Raw genomic sequence first — 26,013 nt, 5'->3', positions numbered from 1 at the left:
GAGATAACAAGTAATTATCCCACTCTGCTCAGCACTTGTCAGGCCACACCTGGAATACTGTGTTCAGTTTTGGTCCCTGCTATGCAAAAAAGATGTCGACATGCTGGAGAGGGTCCAGAGAAGGGCCACAAAGATGATCAAAGGACTGGGAAGCCTGCCATATGAAGAAAGGCTGAGAGAACTGGGTTTGTTCAGCTTTGAGAAAAGAAGGCTTAGGGGAGACCTTATCACCATGTTCCAGTATTTAAAGGGTGACTACAAAGAAGATGGAGACTCCCTTTTCACAGGGAGACATGGAAAAGACGAGGGGTACAAGTTACTCCTGGGGAAATTCCAATTAGACACAAGAGGAAAATTTCTCACAATGAGAACAATCAGCCATTGGAATAATCTCCCCAGGGAAGTGGTGGATTCCCCAACATTGGACACTTTTAAGATTCAGCTGGACAGGGTGCTGGGCCATCTTGTCTAGACCATGCTTTTGCCAAGAAAGGTTGGACCAGGTGAACCTTGACATCCCTTCCAACCTGGTATTCTATGATTCTATGAACTATTTTTTTATATAAATGCTGCTAACCAAAAAAGGCCTGCTCCTTCCTTTGTTATCATGGACAGGAGCTAGGTAACTGAATCCACCTGCAACTCTTCAGAAAATCAGATTTTAACAAGTAAGGTCTTAGAAGTACTCCCTATCCCTTCTGCACAATTACAGTTGCCATTTATGTTCTACAGCACTAACCAATATTCTGATGAAGACCCTGGGCCAGATTAATATCTCTCTTTGGGGTGACATAATTGTAGTCACTCTAGAAGTACATCTGTATATAACTAGGAAGAGGATCTAACTCTTTATAATTGCTTTATAATATGATTTTTATCTTACCTCCCTTATTTAAACTTCAAACATCACTCCAGGCCTAAATACAGTTTTCATTTTACAGATGTGGTTGGGAAGCTGGATCATTATTAATGCTATTAACACTTGCCAGGCAAACTAAAAAAACCCACAATGATGCTTCAAAGAGTAACTTTGAATCCTTTTGTACCAGAAAGGAAGACTGAACTGTGATCCTACATTTGAACTTGAAGAAATGATTTTAGAGTCCAAGCCTCTCCATAAAAAGAAAAAGCGACTTGCCAAAAACAAATCCAAAGATGGAGCTAAGGAAACCTGCCCACTGGTAAGCTGGGGACTGTGGCTGCAGTCAGTGACATTCTCTTTAACAGACAAACTCAGTTTAGTTCAGTTTTATCATCTCTGAAAATAGACTTGACCTCTATGTCTGTCATTTTACATATAGCACAAACCATCTCCAAAGCAAGATGAAAAGCAACCATTTATTTCGGTCAAATAGTAACAGCATGTTTAAGTTGTAATAATTTTTAAGATTCTCACAGATCCTCATTTAAAGTATGAAAAAGTGTTGCCAGTGGGCAAATACGCTTCCCACACATGGACAGATAGTTACAAGGAGTATTTATCCACTGCTAGTATCAAAAATGAAAAGTATGCAGTGAAAAGCTCATTATTTATAAATGTTTTAAAGCTCTCTTGCAGTCTTGACTAATGTGTCCCATGTAGAAAGAGTCGTTGTATAAACAGTCTAAACTTCTGAGAAGATTAAGAAATAATCATTTTCCAGACTTGAATTTTCATTTCAGTTAGGTTTTATAAATTCTGTTGCTACTCCTAATGATTTTGAATGCTCATGCAAGCTGTTGTTCTTAGAGCTATCAGATGTAAAAATCCTCAGGAATTCTTTGTGGGGAACTTCTTCCAAAAGAAAGAAAGATTGATTGTGCTATCACAGCCCACTTTTAAAGTGTCGTCAAAATGCCTTCTGATAGTATTCATTCATAAGCCTTTTTGTTCAGTATCATTTCTGTTGTGATTTTTGTCTATGATTTTCCATCTTTTTTAATCAACTTATTCATGCTGTTTTTTAAAGAACGTACACCTGCAGCAGTGCTTGGAAACCGTTAGGAAAGAATTCATCATATTCAACAGAGAGAAGTAAGTGCATTTCTTAATGCCTGTTTAGCATTCACTACTGAAATTGATTTAAGAACTATTTTTTTTTTCTCCCAGTGCAAGGAAAAGTGATTAATGATCACAGCAGCAGCAGCTAAAAGGCTGCATTTCCATTGACTTCTTCCTCTTACAGTCTCTGGTGTGACGGTTTTGTAGTTCTTCCATCTCTGAAAGCAAGCAGAATTGCTTGTGGTGAAAGTATGTTAGAGAGATAAGGTAAATGTCACTGACACTCTCCAGAGAAACTGTTAGCAATTAAGCAAAGGGAATACAATACAAGGGGTTGCTTTTTCACAACTTGAACAAAACCAAGGGAAGTGATAATTCATGAAATTTTAATGATATGAACTGCTGTGTTCTGACTTGGAAACACTATTCATACTTCACCACCATTAAAAAGTTTATTTCAACATTATTTATTTCAACAGAGCTAAATATTAAAACTATATCAGACATGAAGCAAGTGCTTCATAGTCTAAGAGTCAGCCAGAATTCGTAGAAACACAAGTCTGAATCCCAAGGATGTCAATAATCTTCCTGGTCCAATTAATACACTGCATTTCACATAGTTTACTGTGTTTGAGTTGCAGCCACTATGGACCCGTTTGTATTAACGGATACAGCTCCTAACAGGGGAGTTGTTTGTGTCTTTGGTCAAATTATTGCATTTCATCCAAGTATATTCAGTGGTTTTATTTGACCTAATCATATCTGCAAACCTTTCTAATGGAGTTGGGAAATGTTAGAAATTAATTAAAAAGTTGTGACTATCTTACTTAATGCTTACAATGCAGGTAATTACTGTCTTCTGTAATTAAAACTGGGAAAGGGATTGCCAACTTTGCATGGTTGACATGATCTCATGAAGGAAATTATGCCATGGATAACCCCATTTTTCCTGTTACAATCCTGTTACAATTGGGACATGTCTATGCCCAATACTGACTGCTCACAGAAACTACAATGAGGACTTACAAAGAAAAGGAAGGTCTTACAGATTCTTCACATTATTTCGCATGATTTCTAGCACAAGAGACACATATGTTTATGTAAGAGCCATAAACAAGAAAAGCCAGACCAAGTCAGCTCATAAAATGTTTTCAGAAAGGTTTTGGTGACTTCTCTGAATCAGTTCCGGTATCAGTGAACTAGGGAATGCCTGAACTTTGTAGGAGTTTTATTAACCCACAAAAATCAAAATTATTAAGATCATAATAACAAGATTAGAAAAAGATTACGTTGATAAATCAATTTAATGTGTTTCCAAGAAGTTGTTCTTACAACTAGTTCATTTCCAGATGTGACTCTCACCTACTCCAGAGTCATATATCAAGGAAACCCAATATACAGCAATTTTTGAAAGATAAAATAAAATACCAGATTTTGTAAAACACTTTCAAAATCCCATTGTGTGTGTTCACTAGCATTGAACAATTTCTTTTGATATGATTTTACTGTGTTATTCTTAAATCTTTTTTAGCAGTGCATAGGAAGTTTTTTTCATTTGTTTCATATTGCACAGCTACAGTAACAACACAAGCTGTAAAGGACTCTGAGAGGCTGATGAGAGATCAAGGAGAAGTTTAAATGGAGTAGAAGTAAAATGGAAGCAAAAGATAAAACACATGCACTTCATTCAGAACAGCATGTGTTTCAGTCATTGCTTGATTGGCTTTGACAAGGTAAAGGAAAAATATTTAGTATAGACCTACAACAGATCCTGCATTGTCTAAAGCCAGATCACAATCATATCCTGTTTAAATTGTATTAGAGCTGAAGAAGGACATGGAGAGACTTCTGTAACACTTTTCAAAGACAAAAATGTTAATGAGGGGGGAAGCAGAGGTGAAATTTTTGAAGTGCAAAGTGAGTTCAAGTTAATGGAACCAAAATAAGAGCAATGATAGACACAGGTGTCATCATACCGGTGAGAAGAGGCTACACAGTATACACCAGAGTGATTCATGGTGGGTTTCCTTAGACCTTTCTATGCCCTCAAGGCTGTAATGTACAGGCTGAGGCCGTGCTTATATGGATTTCCAAAGCTACATGGCTGATCAAGTTCTTAGGAACAGCTGCAGATGCTGAAAGACATGAACTGTTCCTAAAAACACAATATCCACTATGTGTTCATATCATTAGGTGAGGTGTCAATCCCAAGCAGGGCTTTAAATCAGTCTCAGATTAATGCAACCAGATGTTTTCATATTCCTCCATGTTCCTCTACATAGAGCAGAATTGTATATATAGTCTAGCTCTTTGAAAATATCTGCATACTTCCTTAGATATTCATTATATTCAGCTACAAAAATCTACATTTAATTGTGATTTAGGCCTTCTGCTCAGTTTACTTCAGTGGCACAGAACACTACATAAATCCTAAGAAACTGTGAATCAAAAAAATTAGCCCATCTTTCAAGGGAAAAGATAAGAATCCCCAAACTCAAAGTATTTGAGGAAAAATTTCAGACTTTTCTAATTGAGCAACATGAAGTCATGTAGTAATGTGTAGCTAGAGTGCGATGTTAACCATCCCAGTTTCACAACATCTTGCAATCCAATACTTGTACAATATTCACTATGAAAAGCAGAATCTGTTTTTATTGAACGTCTTGCTGATACTTCCAGGCTGTGTGTCTTTTTCACTATGTATCTTTCATCCTGCAACAGATGCTGCACATCTTGAAATATGCCATATTTATTTTCTTTCCAAGAAGCTCAGGAGACTATCAGAAACTCTTAGATTGCAGATAAGGGTCAGGGGGAGGTAGAGAAAAGGCTTACTAAGCTAAAAAGAATTAAAAAATAATTGAAGAGACTGAATGAAGGAACTTAATTGTTCAAGTTAATGCCTGCAAAGACAGAATGTGCACATTTTCACTTTTCTATTGCTTTCTGCAGTTAAGTAATTGGAAACTGGTATTTATAGGAATGTTTTAAGCAACATGAGTGCATGAGGAAGACAGAGTCCATTTTATCTAAGCCAGGCTTTCAAACGAGTAGGCTTAGTTAAAAAGGCTGATGTTTTTCCAGATAGCTTTACCAGCAGCATTCAGGCAACATACCTTCTCAGTAAGTCTTACATTGTCCTTGAATGCAATTTATTTGGTTGGACTATAGTTTAACCATGTAGCTGATATCTTTGGTTTGAACAGTTGTGAGACAGGATGAAAGATTTGAAGAATTAAAAAGAAGTAGGATGCTGTATACAGTCAGAGAGCACAAACATACACTGCAGAATGATAGAGCAAATGTGTTTTGTTAAAATAGGAATTAGGAAAGGAGGACTTGGAGCTGTGGTATTAGCTGTTTTCTTTATAATTTGGATTTAACTGTACAGAGCTTCCTAGACAAAGAAGTGTTGTCAGTGATTATCAACAATGGGTAACAAAAGTTAGATTTGTGTATCTTTACTTCTGATCACACAGCGTCTTCTGTTGATACTATTCAGAATTCACTGGAGAGATGAGGAGGAATGGAGGGAAGACCAGCTATTCCCAGTTTCTCTGTAGAAAAAGCCAGAAAACAACCTTATCAAACAAAGAAGTTTCCAAAAGATGAAACAAAACCATTTTCCTAAGATTCGCATAAGTGCAAAAGACTGTCCTGTGTACTAAAAATGGCAGTAATAGGAGAGAAGTCCAGGTGTAGTTCTGTGCTTCAGTTTAGCTAGGCATGTTCTCATTACTGTTAATCCTATAAAACAGTCTGGGAAATTTGTGAAATCTGAAGGGAATACCGCTTTCATGTCTGCAAAATGGACACTGAATGTTCCAGTCTTTCTGTGATCCGAGTCAACAGTCCTTCCTATGATACACCATTTCTTCTAATAAAAGGATTAAGGAAAACTGAATCTGGGCCATGTTCATCTTCCACCCCCAATGTAATTTCCTCTTGGGACACTCATAAACAACTCCAAATAATGGAACAGCAGACCAGGAACAGCTTTAGGGATGTGCAACGTCCACAGGTTGAAAATACTTTCTACTCCATGTAAAATGGCTAAGCTGTTCTGAAGAGGTAGCTTTATACCTTCATCTTCATTTGTGCAGGAAAACATTAAGCATCCAGAATGAAATCCCTTACACTGTAAGAAGATTTTATCTTGATTTTATTTTTATAGTGCTTCAGATACCAGAGTGGCTGAAGTGTCACTTCATTCAAGGCTTTATTCTCACTAACATCAATATTTCAGTGGATGTGAGCTACAAATTAAAATACATGTATGTCTTTCGATATGACACGGGTATATGTCATCTGTTCACATTGACATTATCTTCCAGTACCTTTAAGAGAGGGGTACACACTGTCCTGATCCAAAATAAAATAACATAGGAAAATCCTTTTACAACCCAAGTTTGAATGTGGTGCAGGAAATGTTTTCTATTCTTCTTAAGTGTCAGTAAAATCTCTTAGTTTTGAAAATATAAACTAAATAAACTGTGACCTAAAAATGATCCACACACTGGGTCTTAGCTAGAGAATATGATCTGAAGTTGATTTCAGGAACTTGTTTGGCTCCTTTTGCTGACAAATGATTTTTTTCTGGTTTTAAATCTATTTCTATGGATAGATGCTTTATTATATCTAGAAATGCAGCACCAAACATTCTCCAGTATCTGAATATTTATTCCCATAGACTTACCCGCAATTTTTCAAGAACTTGATCTCATTTAGAAGCTGCAGGCTAAATTTTCAATTTTTTTGGTGGGGAAAGAAAGATTGTACAGGTAAAGGCACACTGTTTGTTTGTAGCTTTATTAAAAAGCTGAGCACAGATTATTTTGCTATTTTTGTGCTGTTATCACTAAACAAAGTTTCACGTACACCTACATCTGTTTATGAATGTCCAAAACCTGAAATAGCCAAAAAAGAAGAAATAGATTCAATATTTGCTTGTAGTGGAATCATATTTCTTATCCTTTATGGTTCCTGAGCCTCGTCTTCTCCCTGAAAGATGTCTTTAAGATTAAAGGGGTGAGCAAACAAAGAACAGGGGAGAAAACACAGGAAATATCTGTTCCTTGGGTAGAATAATCCTTCAGTTAGATGCTTCACAAACGTTTCATCAAAATTATGAGCCTGCTAATGAAAGTAAAATCATATAGCCACCTTTTACTGAGTAGAACATGCATTTCATATATCCAATGTACATGAAAATGGGTTAGAATTCTGCAAAACTAGTTTAATAAATGCAATGGAGTGATGAGCAAAATATCCATATTTTTAGCAATTTTAGTGGAAACTTTGAAAAACTTACTAATGATTTTGAAGTTGGAGGGGTTTTTACTTGGCAATATTGTGCAATAGCGTTGCTATGATATTCAGCTGTCTAGTCCCCATTGATCAGAACAGGCTTGCCTCTTTCGTAAGCTACTGGTACACCTTATTTCTCTTCTCAGTATTTGCTCAATGCAACCGCACTAAAAAATTCTGCCACAAATTGAAGCAGTCAGATGGCTGCTGCACATTTCCCTCTCTTTTCCTACTATATTTCCTGCTGTTTGGCCATACCTAGTTCTTTCCTAAAAGGTACTGAACAGCTCTAGGTGAACAGACAGCTCTCTGTTCCCAGAATAAACAGCAAAAGTTAAGGGAGCATATTATAAGCATATTAAGATGCTTAAAATCATGTAGTCTGATTTTGTCCATATCATAGGTGAAAAGCTTGCTTAATATTCTCTGCATTTTTTACAAGATCAAATTTATTATCTCTCTTTGTAGTTCCTTTTCTTTCCTTTCAATTGTCTTCTCAAATTCAAATCCAGAGTCCCTGAGTGCTCTCTTTCATTTCAGTTTGATTGGAATTGAATATTCATAATGATTTGCAGTATACCTCATTGAATATACTTTTCTTAATAGGTATTTTATATCACTTAGTGTCTCTGGAGATATTTATATTATCATAATCCCCATAATATCTGAATGCTTTTTCGGTGAGGCTACAGCACAACTTTTCTTTTCTTGCCAGTTCCGCTGACCTTAATTCAGTTTAAATCCATTTCTTTCTGAGCATTTCAAGTGGTTGCACTGCTCTTCACCGATCTCTTTCTTGTCCCTTTTGTAATGGATAAGTCTGCTTTTGGAGATTGCTCCTGCAATCTCACCTAATTAGAAAGATGTCTTTCTGAACATGATTGAAGCTGGTTTGTTTTTGGGTACTAATAACTGCTGCTTGGTCACACAAGCCCTTTCACTTCTGCCTTTGATTCCTGGTCATTATTACTGGCTTAGAATTACCAGTCCAAATGTCACTCTTTTCTTAGTGAGCCAAGCTGCCTAAAGATTTGAGCACAGCAGGTCCAAGCTGGTAATTTTTCTGTAGGCATACCTACAAATTCACTTTTTTTGAGAAAAGAGTGGTCATACAAAAGCCATTGCTTCAATAATGTGTTCACTTCACAGTTTCATGGAGGGGGGGGGAAGCTAATGAGTATCTGGAACCTCATTTTCAAAGCCTTCCAGGAAAAATGGCCAGAGTTTTCCCAAGCAAGTAACTACATCATTGTAGTGGCTACACTTCACCAAATGGACATCCAACTTTGGGAATGAAAGTTTGTGTGGGGATATATATATCAGAGCATTCTCTGTGCCGAAATGTTGTCCTGGAAGGATCAGGATAACAGACGCAGATCCTCAGCACTGTAGGCCAGCAATTCGTTTCCATTTACAGAAATCTAAACACAAATAAACCTCATAAAAACTAACCAAAAGCCAATTCATAGGCAGAGAAAAATCTTCATTTGCACATCTCAGACTTTGGAGAGGAACAAAACCTGTATGATTCTGAGCACCACATAAGATTTTTTTTTTAAGAGGTTACATGGGACAAATCATATCTATGAGAAATGAAGGCTGCATAACAGATCATGACTATCAGTGACTATAGGGGATTACCTTCATGATTTCTCATCATCCCTCTTCATGTCCTGCACTAGCATAAATTTTCACTTGTTACGAGTCTCCATAAATTAAGAATGAGTCATGAAGACTGAACTCCTCAGCCTGTCTTAGGAAAGCATTTTGGGGCCAGTTGCTGAAGCAATGCAGAAACAAGCCAGTAATGATATAACATTATTATTGCCAGTCATTCTGATACTTCGTGTGTCTGTTGAATATATTCATAAATGATTCGGAAAAGAAGGTGAATGGTGAGGTGACAAAGTCCACTTATGATACCAGAGTAGTCAAAACTAAATCAGACTGCAAAGAGCTGCAGTAGATAATGATGGTCATGGTTCTGATTTCCAGGGTAATAAGAAAATGGCAGCTGAAATTCAGTACTGATAAATGCAAATATATTAGGAAGAAAATAATCTAAACTTTACCTTTAGGACAATAAACTCTAAATTAGCTTCAGTTACAAAGGAGAGAGATTTTGAAAAGACTGTGGGTAGCACAATGCTTAGTGAACAACTAAAAGGTGTTAATATGCTCAAAACTTCAAAGAAAGCTATAGAGAAATGAACATCCGGATGTCATTGCATGTATACAGATAAATGTTCATATACATACACCTGCATCTTCCATTCTGTGTACAGTTCTGCTTCCTTATCTCAAAAAAGTTATAGAGGACTTAGAATGGTTGCAAAAAAAGAAAAACAGGATTCACCAGAGGTGTGGCATGGCTCACATTGAAGGATTTCATAGACTTGAACTAGTCTAAACTCAGAGAAGAGGCAACTGAAAAGACAGAAACTGGCTAAATAATAATATGTTATGAAACTTATTGAGAAACTAGGCAATGATTATTCACTCTTTCTGGTAACTCAAGGTCACAAAGTTATCAGGCTGCAGGTTTAAAAGAAAACAAACCATGCTTTTGTGTGCAATGCAACACCTTGCCAAGGGGTACTTTGGATGCTAAACATACGAAAAGATTCAGAAAAGGATTAGAGGAATTCACAGGGAAAAAAAACATCAAGGTCTATGAGACGTGAGACCTCCAATGCACTCATTGGTTTGGGAAGTCTGGAAATGTCGGAAGCAAGGAGCATATGCCACTGCAGACATTTGTCCCCATTTGGCTTGTTCTTTGGCAGTGTCCACTAGTGTCTGAAATGGGCCACTGTGAGAGATGGGCCATCTCTTAGATGGAATGGCTGGGTATGTGCTTTCATGTTTTCTCACGGCTTATAAGGTCTCCATCTTCATATAGAGTCTTCATAATAGCACAAGGGTTGCACAGTAAAATATACATATACAAGTGTATATATATGTATATACGCAAGTACATATATATATATCCTTTTTCGAAATAGGGAAAGTAAAGCAGACTTAGGGCAGTAAGAGATTTTGATAAGATTCAGATTGTCCCTTGCTGTGTTTCAGGGGACGTCAGCACCCATCCCCTGGGAAGACCTCAGGGTTGTAAAAGCCAGCTGGAGATAATTTTCCTGTGTCCCACCTGGGGCATAATACATACTCCTGTTGTGGGTGCACCTTAGTGACTAGCCTAGACGGCTTGATGTTCAGTACAGTGGCTTCTGTGGATCACCGTGTTAGGCACCCACCTTCCCCATGAGTTGTGTAGGGAGCTTTGGTGATTAACTAAAGGTTGCGAATTATGCTGTGTGATCACAAATGAACTCCCAGCTAAGTCTCCTTTGGGGGTGTCCATCCTTCAGGGAATGAAAGAGCTGCACAGTTAACTAGACTTCTTGTGAATCTAAGTTTTGGACTTCGGCAGAGAAATCTTCCATGAGGAATAGGTGGAGAGAGAGGAGCCAGCAGAGACGTCAGTGCAGGCTGCGGTTGCTCCCTGGAAACTCACATGCTCTGATTCCTGGAAGCCTGCTGCTGCGAGAAGAAGGGTAGGGCTGAATCAGCCTCCTCCCAGACTTTTATTCCAGTCTAAGAATATTTATTGTCAGGTCCCAATAATCAGGCAGAGCCAGACTGGCTTTTGTGGTGGGTTGACCCTGACTGGATGCCAGGTGCCCACCAAAGCTGCTCTGTCACTCCCTCTCCTCAGCTGGACAGGGGAGAGAAAATATAACAAAAGGCTCGTGGGTCAAGATAAGGACAGGGAGAGATCACTCACCAATTACTGTCACAGGCAAAACAGACTCAACTCAGGAAAATTAATTTATTACCAGTCAAATCAGAGTAGGATAATGAGAAATAAAACCACATCTTAAAAACACCTTGCCCCCACCCCTCCCTTCTTTCCGGGCTCAACTTCACTCCCAATTTTCTCTACCTCCTCCCCCACAGTGGCACAGGAGGACGGGGAATGAGGGTTGTGGTCAGTTCATCACATGTTTCTGGCACTCCTTCCTCCTCAGGGGGAGGACTCCTTACACTCTTCCCCTGCTCCAGCGTGGGGTCCCTCCCACAGGAGACAGTCCTCCACAAATTTCTCCAACATGAGTCCTTCCCATGGGCTGCAGTTCTTCATGAACTGCTCCAGTGTGGGTCCCTTCCATGGGGTGCAGTCCTTCAGGAACAGACTGCTCCAGTGTGGGTCACCCACAGGGTCATGAGTCCTGCCAGCAAACCTGCTCCAGCGTGGGCTCCTCTCTCCACGGCTCCACAGGTCCTGCCAGGAGCCTGATCCAGCATGGGCTTCCCACAGGGTCACAGCCTTCTTCGGGTACATCCACCTGCTCCGGCATGGGGTCCTCCACGGGCTGCAGGTGGATATCTACTCTGCTGTGGACCTCCACGGGCTGCAGGGGGACAGCCTGCCTCACCATGGTCTTCACCACGGGCTGCAGGGGAATCTCTGCTCGGTGCCTGGAGCACCTCCTCCCCCTCCTTCTTCACTGACCTTGGTGTCTGCAGAGTTGTTTCTCTCAGATATTCTCACTCCTCTCTCCAGCTGCAATTGCTGTCACACAGCAGCTTTTTTTCCCCCTTCTTAAATATCTTACCCCAGAGGTGCTACCACCATCACTGATGGGCTCGGCCTTGGCCAGCAGTGGGTCCGTCTTGGAGCCGGCTGGCATTGGCTCTGTTGGACATAGGGGAAGCTTCTGGCAGCTTCTCGCAGAAATCACCCTTGTAGCTCGCCCGCTACCAAAACCTTGCCATGCAAACCCAATACAGCTTTCCACATACCTTAGTTCTTAAATTATTGACTACGGCTCCCATGGAGCTGCAGTTTCAATTAGAGATGCCACATTAAGGAAATCGGTGTTGCTACGCAAGTAGGTTGTCACAGCTAATATTTTCCTCACTCACCTCTGAACCAGGATCCTCTTCTCAGCACCAGGGGAGAGGCATGAAAAGCAAAGAGAATAATCGAGATGAGATTGAAAAGCCACGTCTCGGTGATGGCTGATGCCCTTAAGTCTGGTCCTGCTTTGCTGTGGCAATCTGTCACACCAGTTCACTGCCACAGAGCTGCAGACGTGCATCACCAACACTGCAAAGGCAGCAAGCATTTTACATGCATCACATTATTATTTGTCTTAAAATTCTCAGTCTGTTAGCAAAATTACGCTTGTTGCTGTGGTCTGCTGTCTGTTAACAGCCTCTTCACTCCTGCTCCTCTGTAAAATCTTCCTGCCCTGAGGTCCAGGGTCTTGGTGGGGATGGCAGTGGCTGAGAATATGTTTCCAGTAAAGTATATCTAACTCTAGATGCAGACGAAGAATTGTCCTTCTCCCCATATATTTCATTTGGACTTGACCCAAAGGATCACTTTACCTTGAAACTTTCACCAGAAGAATAAAGGAAGTTAATATTTCAAAGCAACTCCTGTGATCTATCCATCTGCTGAGAGCTGAACACAAGGGTGAGCCTGCATCCTTCAGGATACACACCGAAGGCAGGCTAGGAAATGAATGTCTTTATTGAGAATGAGTTTTGGCCCACACTGCTGAGAAATATCCTTATTCATGGGCAAGTGCCCATAGTTTTTAAACTGGATTCTGGCTAACTAGAAAGAAAATTTTCTCTCTGTGGTCCCACAAAGTCTAATAAGCAATACATTATTGGGAAATTTCTTAGCTGCTTTCCTGTTCCTTCTACATGTGGATCTACAGACATATCTAAACTAGAAAAGCTAGTTCACATTTTAAAATGTGGCTGAACAAGACACATACTGTTTAGGATGCACCTGGTCTTGGACAGACAATAACCCACTTCTAAGAGACACCTATTTTACTAGTCTGAACATGGCTTTAATGTTAGTGTTAATCGGTTGTTTTAGTCTCATTTTCTTAAATGGCTGCACATCATTTGATGTTTTCATTTATTTACTTCATGTCTTCACTTTTATTTTGCTTTATCAATTCCCAGGGTAAACCTGAGATCTCAAGACATTGCAGGTCAACATGCTACAGCATCCAGTATAATTTGTTACTTGACTTCCACATACTAGTATTTCACATGTCACTCACGCCGTATGTGCACCTGAACCCATTATGCTTGATTATAAATTGCTGGTTGATAGAAAATTATATTCACAGGCATTTACTGAGCGTAATTACTCAGCAGGAACTATCAACCTGAATCAATTACCCATGGTGTAAGCATATTTCCCCAAGGATTTTTGGAAAGGGTGGGAGTAAATGTCATGAATGTCAGTGGTACAAGAAGACATCTGTGCTACATGGGGATACTTCCTCCAAAATTTTACTTTTCACATTCAGCTGTAATAAAGCGTAACTTTTACTCTGTGCCTCAGTCATTTAAATTTAAATGGAGTTAAAACAGAGTTATTTGAACGATTACATAGTAATCTACTGAGCTATAAAAACACATACGTCACACTGTATTTGGAAAACAGACCTGAGATTATGACTGTTTCTATCGAAGCAGTTAGTACCAAGAGTACATGTTTGGGGTCAAAGACAGACTGAGTTAAATATTGGTTAGACGCAGAACAACTCCTACCCCAAAGGGTGTATGCAAGATTTTCAAAGGTATCTGAAATAAATGGGAATTAGATGACAAAGTATTTTTCAAGATATAGCCCAAGTCATGCAGAAAAGCCATTGCTGGCAGACCCAGAGCCTGAATATGCTACAGGCACGTCTGCATGGATGAACAGGCAATTGCACCCCTGTGCTCCTCGGTGACTTCATTACCCAGCTCTTGGCAGTGTTTATCGGCATGTGCTATGTTCCAGGCTGATGGGACTATTCAATTTCTGCACGCCTGAACAGTGTGGGTGTAAATTAACTCTAATCCAGAAGCAAATTGGCTCTGCTAAGCAGTGCAGTGTGTGGTAAGCTTATACAGCTGCTAGACAGGAAGGGCCTTGAATCTGTGGTTCAAGGTATCTCTATTTTTCTAGGGATGCAACAAGACTATACTCCTTTAAACTAATCAATTTAAAAATCATTTATTGAGTTTAAGCTCCTTTAGTAGTCAGTAAAGAGAGATTTGTATCTCCCAAGGCTGATCTGCGACATGTATATTAGATAACTTAGACTGGAACAAATTAATCTATGTTAGTGCTTCTACTTATCCTGTAGAGAGAGCCTGAACTAATCTTTCAGTTGTCTACAGTTAGCTGGCATAAAATCCATCCCACAGTTGTGGGCTCAGTTCATTTCTGCAAAACTAAATGCTTAGCTGCCAGTCCAACAGGCACAGGTTGTCTGTGGTCTGCTGTTGCGTCTGCCTGCTCTCTCTGAGTGCCAGGTAATCAAGGGCATCTCGTACAGCACCGAACACCACTTGTGGGGCAACTGCATTTGTGCCATATGTACCTAGCCATGGGGGCAGGAAGCCAAGAACAAGTAAGTTGTAAGTGTGAACATTATCAAGGAAGAGCTAAAGACTCAGGACATCCACTCTTGCTAGTGATTTGATGAGGTTACTACTTGGACCCAGGTCTCCCAAAACACATACCTGCTACTACACAAACACACAGTAGCATTGCATTTCATTTAAAGCTGCTCTGCACGTGTTCGTTCTCTATACAAACTCTAGAGCAAGGGGAAATTATCTGAGCTTACAGACTAATTTTCTGTTTGGAGTTGTGTGACTCAGCGCTGACGCTGCTGAGTGATGAGTGTTGACTGCTCCAGTCAGTCCTTAAGTCTGCCCTGGTCTGCCCCAAGCTTCCTCTGGTACAGAGCAAGATTGTGTCTTCTTTGTTTACTGGAAAATGCTTAGCAAATTCATTCACTTTTCACTGATTTCTGTTTTCTTGAAAGCACTACTGAGATCACTCTGTGCACAAGCTAAAGAAAAGAAAAGCCCACTATTAACTCTGCCATGGTTACTGCTCCTCTGTTAGGTGTAAAGAGGGTTTTTAATAAAAAAGAACGTTAGCTATATACAGCTGCCTTTTGAGATAGTTTTAATTAGCTATATAATTAGTTTAATTAATTAGATTTCCACAGTTGGGATTCTTTTGAATCCTTCCTCATTTTTCAGGTGTTTAACTCTCCTTCCATTTCTACTCCTTTTTTTTCTTATCCTATGTTTTCCACCTCATTGTTGTTTTCTGCCTATTTTTTAAAGGCCGAATATAGGCAATCTTCCATGCTGCTCAGTTGTTAGCATGGTCCCTGGCATAATTTTTCCCAGGCCAAAATCACTCTCTGAAGCAATTCCCTTCATGTTTCAGAGGTTAGCATAGACCAAAGGGTGCCTAATAGGCAGCTGGAATACAAGTCTGGTTTGAAGATTAGAGAGCTTAGCCATAAGGATGCAAGCCAGTCTGTGCCACTTAGCTTCCAGGCATCAATCCCTGCACCATTTTACCTTCTGGTGCGAAGGTAACCGATACCTAAACTACAGAAATGACATTCCCATGCAGCGCTCTATTTGCTACCTGGCATGAGAGCCCTCCTGGGTACTGCTGGGGAATGGGAAGTGGATGAATAGTTTGGCAGATGTTCACATTGCCAGGTAACTAATCTTATGCAGAATTATTATATCAATTAGTTCTGATACATGTTGCTATGAAATCAGAGCACTTTTCAAACGGGGGAATTTCGCAGAATTTGGACAGAGACTTACCTTTGTTCACGTGTCCTAACCATATGCCAACTCCTTGCCCTGCACCCTGGTTTCCTTAGGAAGCAAACCTGAGCATGAAAGGGCAAGGTGGGATCTGCAGCTCACACCAAGAGGATGTGGACAATCCAGGAGTATCATATTTGTTCTTTTTTGTTAGCATGTTTCCTTAAGGTTTACACTGAGCAAAGGTTAGTGTTTTCTTCTTTACGGATGGAATTGTAAAGTAAGCAAATTTCCTGAACTTCTGATAAACTCATTGGCTTATTTTTGTTAACTTTTTTAAAAAGAAAGCAAATACAGGAATTTTCACTCCTTTCTGATATATTTGGTGGCTACTTTGTTTTGAAAAGTAAAAATACTCTTCCCAAATATGGTTATTCAGTTAAAAATAACCTGATCAGGATGCTTTGCTCACTTCTTTCTTCTTCTTTATTTTACCTTTTCACTAAAAAATGTAGTTGAATGAAAACCTGGCAGATGAGAACTAGTAAGTAGAATAATGGAGATAGAAGAGAAAGAGTAACACTCATTTACAATTGTAAAATACTGCCAGCTTCTTCTTCAATTTTTACAAAAATAGAACACAGCAAGAACCAATTTATAAGAGAAGCCTTTAAAAATGCAGGCAGAAAATTATTAAGTGTCCATGTATCAAACGCCATTCTTATTCCCCACAGTGGCAGCCAGATGACCAGCAAAGCTGCTTATTGTCCCAGAAATCATGCTCAGTTGTCAATATTTCTACAATCATTGCCTGCAATTGATGTTAAAATGATGGCAGAAAAATAATGGGGGAAGTTTTCAAAGTGGAGTATAAGATGCACATGCATATAACCCATTATTTTTTAAAAGACGTGTGCACACTGCAGGACCTATGTATTACTGCCAAAAAAATGCCCTGTTTTTGTAGTATGTGCACTTTTACCGATGCGCATGAGCTCCTGTAAAGCTTAAATAAGGGATTTTACAAAAGATAAGGTTTTACATGATCTTGGGGAAGTGACTCTTTTTCTGGCTAAAGCATGAAAGATTGTGGGTGCCATGAACATTTTTACTCAGTGTCAAACCAAGCTAATAGAGTGTTTTTGGGGCTGCTGGGTGAACTGATCCAGAAAATGAGCTGGTATGACCAACATTGTTAGCTTTCACCTGTCTACCACCTACTTACCACAGAACACTCATTATTTAGGTCAGAGAGGTAAACCAAAACATATGCTTTCTCCTGATGGTTATACCGATATGTAAAATTCAAGCTACCCGGTAAAATTCAAGCTTTCTGTTTATACTTTCTATCACACTACAGGTTAACAATGCCAAGGGTGATGCTGGACTTTGAGGTGACAGCATGAGTCCTTTTGAGTCTTCACAGTCCAAATCCTTCTATTCTTTCTCAGAACAAGTTTCTCTGCATAAAGCCACTCCAAAATGTGAGGAACACATGAATACACTCTGTACTTGTTAAAAGCTAAAATTAAAAACAGATAGTGGGCAATAGCAGTGGGCACTAAACTGACACCTTGCCTGACCTCAATGCCAAGATATCTCACTCCAGCCTTGGCTATCTACAACTAGCTACTATCTTGGCTCAACATGCTGGGTATTCCCAGCTCTGCAAGTATCCCTGTGAGATACTGCTACAGGAGGGGTCCTCTTACTTTATGGAGTCCACCTCTACAGCATTATACCACTCTGTAAAAATTATTTTCAATTTGGCTGAAATTTTTGCAACTCCAGAATATCCAGCAATTGTAGTTATATAGCATAACTTCCACATTTCTATTATCTATGACCAGGATATAACACAACAATAGCTGAGTCTGTCACTTTCTGGCTTCTTCTAATTCCTTTACAAAATTTCATTGCTAGATCTTTTCTATTGAGAACAAAAAGGTTTTAGTGTTGCATTTTGAAAGAATACTGTCTTCCAAAGAATCTGTTTTTACCAACAAATATTCTAAAAATACAGGATTTGCACATAAGGGTCTTTACTGTTTTTCTGAAATCCCCCTTGTAACTTCTGTGTCTGTGCTCCAGTAGACAAAACACAGTGACATGCACAGAGACACGTAGCTGAAACAGTTCCTTTCTGAGCACAGTCATTCCCCATGACAGATCAGTTATTTTCTTCTCCTGATTCAGACATGTTTGGAATTAGCCTTCTAGCAAGGCCATCTGGACAAGACATCAGCATTACTTCTGTGTAGCTGCTAAATCATAGAACTGAGGTGGGTTTCTAACTATTTAGCAAGCTGTCCCCCAGGATTCATGAATTTGAAAAGCTAGCATAAACATGCCTCGTCTGTTCTGACCTCAGACCTCTTCCCTTGTGAAGAATAACTGGGATAAATGTTCCACAGATTTATCTACTCCTCAGGGCTTCTTTCAAGGGATGTAAAAGTTTCCATTAATAGAACTTCTTTTCCTACAATAAAACTACAGTTTCTAAAGCTTGTATTATTATGCCCACCTTTTCCCCAAACCAAAAGCAAAAGCATCTGTTTTCTCCAGCAGTGTTTGAAATATCAATAGGCCAAGGTAAAATGCTAAATCTAGAAATGGTAAAGCAAATCCACTGCCCACTCAGACCATTCTTTTTCCTCCACACCCAGGACACTGGGTTTGCAACACTGGCAAACTCACTTGCAAATTTTCTGCAATAAAAAGAGTTTCCTGTAGGACCTGGTACGTCTGGAAGTCTCAGATTCAAGATCCAGCATTGGAAATCAGTACTGCAGGAACTCTACTATAATATCTGAGTATCAAGATAATAAGAATCTTACAAACCTTTCCATAGCTCACACAGACACTTTCTCTTTATCAGAAATACTGACGAAGCCCAAGACTTGACTGAACGCTCAATTACTTTTCTTGATGCATTCCTGTAGTGGTTGATACAGCCTCTTTCTTCCTCGCTGCTGGAGAGGAGGTTGTTCAGTGCTCAGTGTCACGCACTATCAATATTGCATGGATCAATGGTGAAGGGAAGGAAAACTCAGCTTATCTCTTTGTTGGTTCAGCAGAAGCACTCTTAATTCCCAGCACAACTGCCTCTGAGACTACTTATGCATTTGTACAGAATTGTCATGGACTAAATGTAATAGACACTTTTCAAACTTATTTTCATCCTCTTTTCCCTGCAGGTTTTTTTTTTCCATATGACTATCCACTAGAACCACTTGTTCACTTCTTTCATCCGCAGCTGGCCATTTTACCATTTATTCTCAGTCAATAGTATTCAGCACAGACACAGCTACCTGTTTCAGATCCACAGCTAAGTCCCCTTCAAGCCATTCATTCTCCCTGGGCCTTTATCAAGTTATCACAGCCTGTAGCTGCATCAGCTTAAAGGCAAGATAAGTCATTCACTGGAAAGCAGTTTTCTACAAATGATTTATTGCATTAGTGCTATTTTTAAACAGAATGGCCCAGACTGCATTTATTTTGCCATGATTACAGGAACCGTGTCGAGGTACCCATGTTTTTGAAAAGCTGAGAACGTCTGATGGAAAAGTACTCCAGCTCTGGCACCAAGGAATCAAGAATGCATGAACAAAACAGAGAAAAATTTCACTTCTGCAACAGTCCAACATTTCAACTGAAGAGACTGCTTGTTCACACACAGCTGCTGTGGTGAGATTTGTTTAGGTCTTGACCTGGGCCTATCTGCAGTTTGGAGCTAGATTGAAATACAGACCAATTGCCTTATTTTATTTTTGCTGAAATTGCAGTGGTTTGGGAGGAGGCCTTAGTCTCTTAGCAAAACTGAAATTTCAATGGTTACGTTGAATCTGCAACTTTTCAGTCTTTTTCATTGAACTTACCTTACAAAGCAGCCTAAAGACAAACTTTCGATATTCTTCTTCATCTAGTGAACAAAGCTGAGCTGTAAGCTCTTCCCTGGTCGTCCCCAAGTTTGCTACTGGATTTCATTAGATGTTCGTGATTTTCACTCTGGCCTGCCATAGTTGTAGCAGTCTTTTTTGGTTCAGTATTTTATTTTCCATGCTAGCTTTTAGCCAGTCTGCTCTCTTTACTTTTGTATTTTTATAAATTCAATAATGCATATATGCATAATTACATATGCAGTATAATTATATTTTGCTTGATTATATATGCCACCTTCTTTTCTTAATCATCACATACACCAGACTGTAATTCCCCATTTCATTCAGGCCTGTGAGTCACAGAGCAGTACTTAGAGGCACAAAGCTCTCAGCTTCCATCACTCTCAGCAGCAGCTGCCTCAACATCTGATGTGCAACTACAAGCAAAGTCCCACGTTGCTTGGCGTGTTCCTGCTCATTGCATCCTTTGCCTAATTGAGAGCTGCAAGTACAAGCCTGTAACATGCTCTGTCACCAATTTATCCAGAAAAATCTCCTGCGGGCATGGGTTTGATAAGAACACAAGGTTTCATCAGTCCAGGCATGGCTTCAATGTTCTTTTTGTTTCTATTTCTTAGCCACAACTTATCCAGCTCAGATTTATGACTAGAGCTCCAAACCATGCAAGATTTCTGGACAAATATAATTTTCCCCTCAGCTTCACCCTCCTACATTTTCTGTGCTTGTCAAGAGAGAAGTTAAGGCACAGAAAAGGGCTGTAATTTGCCCAAAGGGTGACAGAGTTACAGAAACAGAATCAGCATCTCCTGATTCTTAGTCCAACTCCCCAGCCCCCAGGGCACACTGCTAAGTAGGTGCATGCCCATAATAACTCCTTACAGTGAAATCTTTAATGTAATTTTAATCACTGAATAAAGTGATTGATAAATTATTAATAGTTAAATAACAGTTAAATTTTTACTACATCATCAGGTTAATAACCTATTGCTTACTTTGATAGTCTGTAAATATGGGTAGTTGTACTGGTTTTGGCTGGCATAGAGTTAACTCTCTTCTTAGTAGCTGGTACAGTGTGTTTTGGATTTAGTGTGAGAATAACTATCAACATAATAATGTTGATAACACGCTGATGTTTTAGTTGTTGCTAAGTAGCGCTTATCTTAAGCCAAGGACTTTTCAGTTCCCCATGCTCTGCCAGCAAGCAGGTGTGCAAGGAGCTGGGAGGGAGCACAGCCGGGGCAGCTGACCTGAGCTAGCCAAAGGGGTATTCCATACCACAGAACGTCATGCCCAGTATATAAACTGGGGGGAGTTGGCCGGGAGGGGCAGATCGCTGCTCGGGCATCAGTCAGCGGGTGGTGAGCAATTGCATTGTGCATCACTTGTCTTTTCTTGGGTGTTATTTTTTTTTGTTGTTGTTATATTCTTTTTCATTACAATTATCATTATTATTATTATGTTATTATTATTATTAGTTATTAGTGCATTTTATTTTACTTTAGTTATTAAACTGTTCTTCTCTCAACCCACAAGTTTTACTTTTTTTTCCTCCTCCCCACCCCACTGGGAGGTGGGAGGGGGAAGTGGCTGCATGGTGCCTGGTTGCTGGCTGGGGTTACACCACGGCAGTAGTGAATCTAGATACGGAAACAGAAAATGTCTGAAAGGGAATACAATGAAGCACTGCTAAAACAATGTATTTCTTTAGCACTTCCAACCCCCCATAATCTAATTATGCTTCAGTAATAGACCTGGGGAGTAGGAACCAGATAAAAGAAAATAAATGGAAATAAATCAACAATAGAAACCACCTCTAGAGAGAGTGGGAAGTTTGAAGCTGGTCAGTGGTATCTTTTGAACTCAGCATGGGCTTCATTTCTCTCCTTTTCCTGCTGTCCTCCTTATACACTGCGTTTGTGCCAGTTTCAGTGGTTTTCAAAAAAAAAATAAATTGGTGTTTTCCTGCTTTATGCTGTTATTGAGAGACTTATTTCCCCATTAATTTTAGCAGTAAATACCTTCTTTTTCAGCATTTTATCAACCAAGTAAATATTAAACAAATTCAGGGAGAAAGCACTTGCATGTCTTAGACCAACACAATGATTCCTCAGATCTCCATAGAGTCAAAATTTGTCTCACCACTACTTAGCAGTTTGCACAAGTTTGCAACCCACATTTTGCAACATGAGTTTCCAAGCACGATAGCCTTTTCTCTTGATGCCTACAAATACCTTAGTCTTGTAAGGGCCTGTAGCTCAGACCCGAAGGTGTGTCAAGACTTTGTCTCATTCAATTACTCTCCTGGCAGTCCCCTGGATCTTTTTTGAAGCCCTTATTGAAAAAAAAGAAAATGCCATCACATTTGCTGTCTTCCATTCCTTGGTGCCAAGACAGTTTCAACAGTAAGTTAGATACTCCATTCAGCTGTGCAGAAATTATATATTTCAATTTTCTTAGAGCCCTTGGGTGAAAGTCCACTGTCTTGTTGCTTTGTCAACATTCATTTGAACGACTGGTTCTAAAGCTGTTTGACTGATGGTTTGGCTGGAGATGATGGACAAATTTCTCATAAAGAAAGGAATGTCCCTAAGCTCATTTGTCATGAACATTGTTGAAGATAATTCATTGGCTTTTCAGCTAGGGACTCATATTTCTTGTGCTATCCTCTAATATCTCAGTCATCCATTGGTCTGTAGACTCACGGTAGCCATTGTATTTCTGGTGCACTTGAAAAAAATCACCATTAGGGTAAATACTTTTAGCAATTTGTTCCTCTAATCTGTTTTTTTCAGTCTGCCTTATAGTTTTTTATTTAATGTGCCAGGGTTTGTGCTCTTTTAAACTTAACCTATTTGGACAGTGTTTTCATTATTTTTACTTTAAATCGCCTCTATTCCTCTGTTTAGCAATGACGGAATTTTCATGTCCTTTCACACTCTCTTCTGAGTCTTCAGTATGGTGTCTCTATAGTCTTTATGCCACCTGGAAGCATTTTATCCTTTTAAACTGAACCTTTACATTTCTTTTTTCCATGCTTTTCCATTATTGAGTATTGTCTACATATTCAATGTTACTTGCAAAGTTTTTTTGGAGTATATCATATATACCACTTATAATCACTATTACAAAGAGCTTCTTCCATAGTGTCTCTGGTGCCAACTCTTGGTGCCTTTTTTGGGAATACATCAACAGCTGTTTCTCATTTTGAGAAAACAAACAGTCAGAGAAAAATTCCTCCAAAACAGCAGCTGCTCACGTTTTCAAAAAAAATTGGTCTCTGCCTCATAGCTCCCCCATGAATCTTTACACCTTTCTTGAAAGTACTTACATTGTGTCCGTGTTTGGAGGAAAACACTGAATATCACATGAATCACAGTAAAATCACAGAAGTTGATACCAGTGTTGAACAGAAATGCTGAGAAGCTTGATGATAAAACCATTGGTGTGGACTGCAGGTACCGCTGGGGCTGTTGCTGTTCTCTAGAATATAATGTCAAAAAAAGATAACTTTGCAGTCTGTAAGCAACGCAGGATTTTGTTGTTGTTGTTCCTTGAAACCACCTAGGAGACTTTGACAACATATGAAGTAATAACAAGAGGAATATTGAATATACTTTCATCTGATGTTTTTTTCTCTTGTACTGATGGAGGTTACTGATAATTTTGTAGGACAGCAGAGGGGAGCAGCTGCTTACTACCGTTGTGTGCCCAGTCAACAACTCTCATCAGCCTCGAGCTACCTGGAGATTTTGTCAAGTTACAGTCTGAGCAGAGGTGCTAAAGCCAGAGAAAGCGCTCTCCTCTGCTGGCTATTTATGATAGGCTTTAATGGGAGCAGGATTTGACCAAGACCCAACTGCACATATTTAGGAGGAAGCAATCATCAGTGTTTAGAAGAAATGGCAGCTATAAAGCTCAAGGAGTTAACAGAGGTCAAATGGTGCAGGAATCTGTTTTATACACAAGTGTACGTGGCTACCCACAGGACAGGCAGCGGCTGCCATTCTGATACAGTTATCTGCACATGATAGCTATATCAATGTTTTTAACCTTTGGCAGATTAAGAAGACAGCAGGATCAAAGTGGACAGACTTCCAGCATGGACAGCAGAGCATCTCTTCAGAGCCACGAGAAACTCCAAGACGGACGTAACAACAATTTACTGGGACACGGCTGCACAAGAGGCTGCAGCAGCTAGTGAGCTACGGCCCCGCACACACTTCCACCCCGGCAGGGCGAGGAAAGGTCCTCTCTGCGCATGCCTTCATCTTCACCCCTCAGATCCTGGGACATCTGACTCCTCCAAAAGCAGGATCCCCAGCCAAGGACAAACCCACAGAGCACACCGGCTGAGACTTTCCACGTACGACCCTGCTCTTCTTTTGACTCTGCCACTGGAAAAATCACCATCAGCAACAAAATACAGTTTTGTAAGTAAGTGTGACTTTCCTTTTCAAAATCCTGGAAGAAAACTTGAAACAATCCATTAGGCAGCCTCTCAAAGATTGCCATGTTTCTGGCTACTTGCAAGAGACAAAGTTATATTGGGGCCAGCTTTATCTTGAAGGCTTTATGTTAACCTCTCTGTCTCCGTTAATTAAAATGGTCCAGTTTGGAATTTTGTGAAACTGCTGGACACAACTGTTTCTGAGCACGTGCTGTTGAGTTTATAACAGATGTATATGATGTAAATACGTGAATGTAGTGTCAAATAGGCCAAACACTGAATAATTTCATTTAAATACCTGAAGCCCATTGGAAAAGTTGCAGTGTGAATGTATTCACATTGTTCTTTAACTTCATGCATTCTGCTTTGTAGTAAAAGATGTGACCCTGGCCAAGTCAAAGTTTTGCTAGTGACTTTAGTGGATGCAGGATCAGACATATTAGTAGTGTACGATAACCACGACAAAGAAAGACCTTTTTATTTGTAACAATAGGCTGACTGAGCCAGAGTTGAAAAGCAGCTTAGTAAGTAGAACTAAAAACATTAAGAATTTGCTCCATAGCTAGGTGTTATAAAATGTGAAGAAGTTACATGTGTCTCTGTTTTCATGGATCTATTCTGGATGAGAACCATCTTGAATAGAAAGAAACATACTTTATCCAAAGTATTGCTGACATAAAAGCCTTTTTTTTTTAAACAGCACCCACAATTCCAAACATTTATGGTATTTTACAACTTGTACATCCACATTTTGATAATAAATGCATGCTTGTTCTGTCCTATTGTTCTTTTATTTTTAAGGGTTACCATCCATAAGCAAATTTCATTTCAACTTTTTAAAACAAACAAGTTACGTTTTTGGACATGAAAACATTTTATTTGTAATAATCTATTTTTACTGTATTGTTTCCATTCTATCTTTTACAAAACAAAGTTCTTTGTAATTTAATCTATTTTAAAATTTGGTTTCACATTATATGTAATTTTTGTCACAAATTTTTCATAAAATACAGATTTTTATCACTCCATGAAATGATATGGTGTTCCTATCAACAACAGAGCAGTTTACAAATGTACTAAGGTAAAGATTTTACATCTGTCATGAGCATGGTGTTGGTCTACTTGCTTAATTTGGGCATAGACTGAAATAATCATAGGATCAAGCAAAGGAGCAGAGTTTCTCTGGTCATAAGAGGACAGATTTCACTGCCCAGAATAAACTATTTCATGCCCATCCCTTCTTATAATGACTTTTTTTTTTTGCTTAATATTGGTTTCATTTGGGAAGGACCAAAGTGGATAACATTTCACCTAATTCCTGGAAACACCTATTGTTCTGTTCCAATCAAAATGCATTATGATCTTGGATCTTGATCTGGATCTTGATCCTGGAAAGAAATGAATGGTTTTATTTACTTGAGTAATCCTACAGAAATTAATAGTACTACTCATAAGTAAATGCTTGCAGGATCCATGATATATCAGGTAATATAGATTAGAGCCATGGAGTTTTTGGAAGCAGGGCCAGTAATTTATTAAGATTTTCTATGTAAAATTTTCCAATTGGAAAAACATTTGGGAAAAAAAGGCAACTGCATATTTGCTTTTTTCCTATGATTACAGTTGTTTTCAGCAAGAAGAGTTATTGTGGGTGATCTTGTACAACATCAACCACATAGGATGCAACTACACTAGCACCTTAATTCAGGCTGGGAAGGCATTTTTGAATTTAATGTCTCAAACTTACAGCCCTACTGCACTTT

The 26,013-nt window shown here is 39.3% G+C and overlaps 1 protein-coding gene across 2 annotated transcripts in view; it reads left to right on the top strand.

Annotated features, from left to right (window-relative positions):
* The window catches only part of STK32B (serine/threonine kinase 32B), a 182,242-nt gene extending 158,241 nt beyond the window's left edge, over positions 1–24,001 (top strand). For both annotated transcript variants that reach the window (XM_050896172.1, XM_050896173.1), the window contains 3 exons: positions 1,050–1,181; positions 1,950–2,014; positions 23,863–24,001. In XM_050896172.1, the coding sequence (XP_050752129.1) occupies positions 1,050–1,181; positions 1,950–2,014; positions 23,863–24,001 (336 nt within the window). The remainder of the gene's footprint in view (positions 1–1,049; positions 1,182–1,949; positions 2,015–23,862) is intronic.
* Positions 24,002–26,013: the final 2,012 nt, after the last annotated feature.

The sequence above is a fragment of the Gymnogyps californianus genome, chromosome 4 (assembly GCF_018139145.2).
Source record: "Gymnogyps californianus isolate 813 chromosome 4, ASM1813914v2, whole genome shotgun sequence".
NCBI classification, from domain to species: Eukaryota; Metazoa; Chordata; class Aves; order Accipitriformes; family Cathartidae; genus Gymnogyps; species Gymnogyps californianus.
The sequence above is the reverse complement of the archived record's forward strand: the minus strand, read 5'-3'. Positions and strand labels throughout refer to the sequence as shown.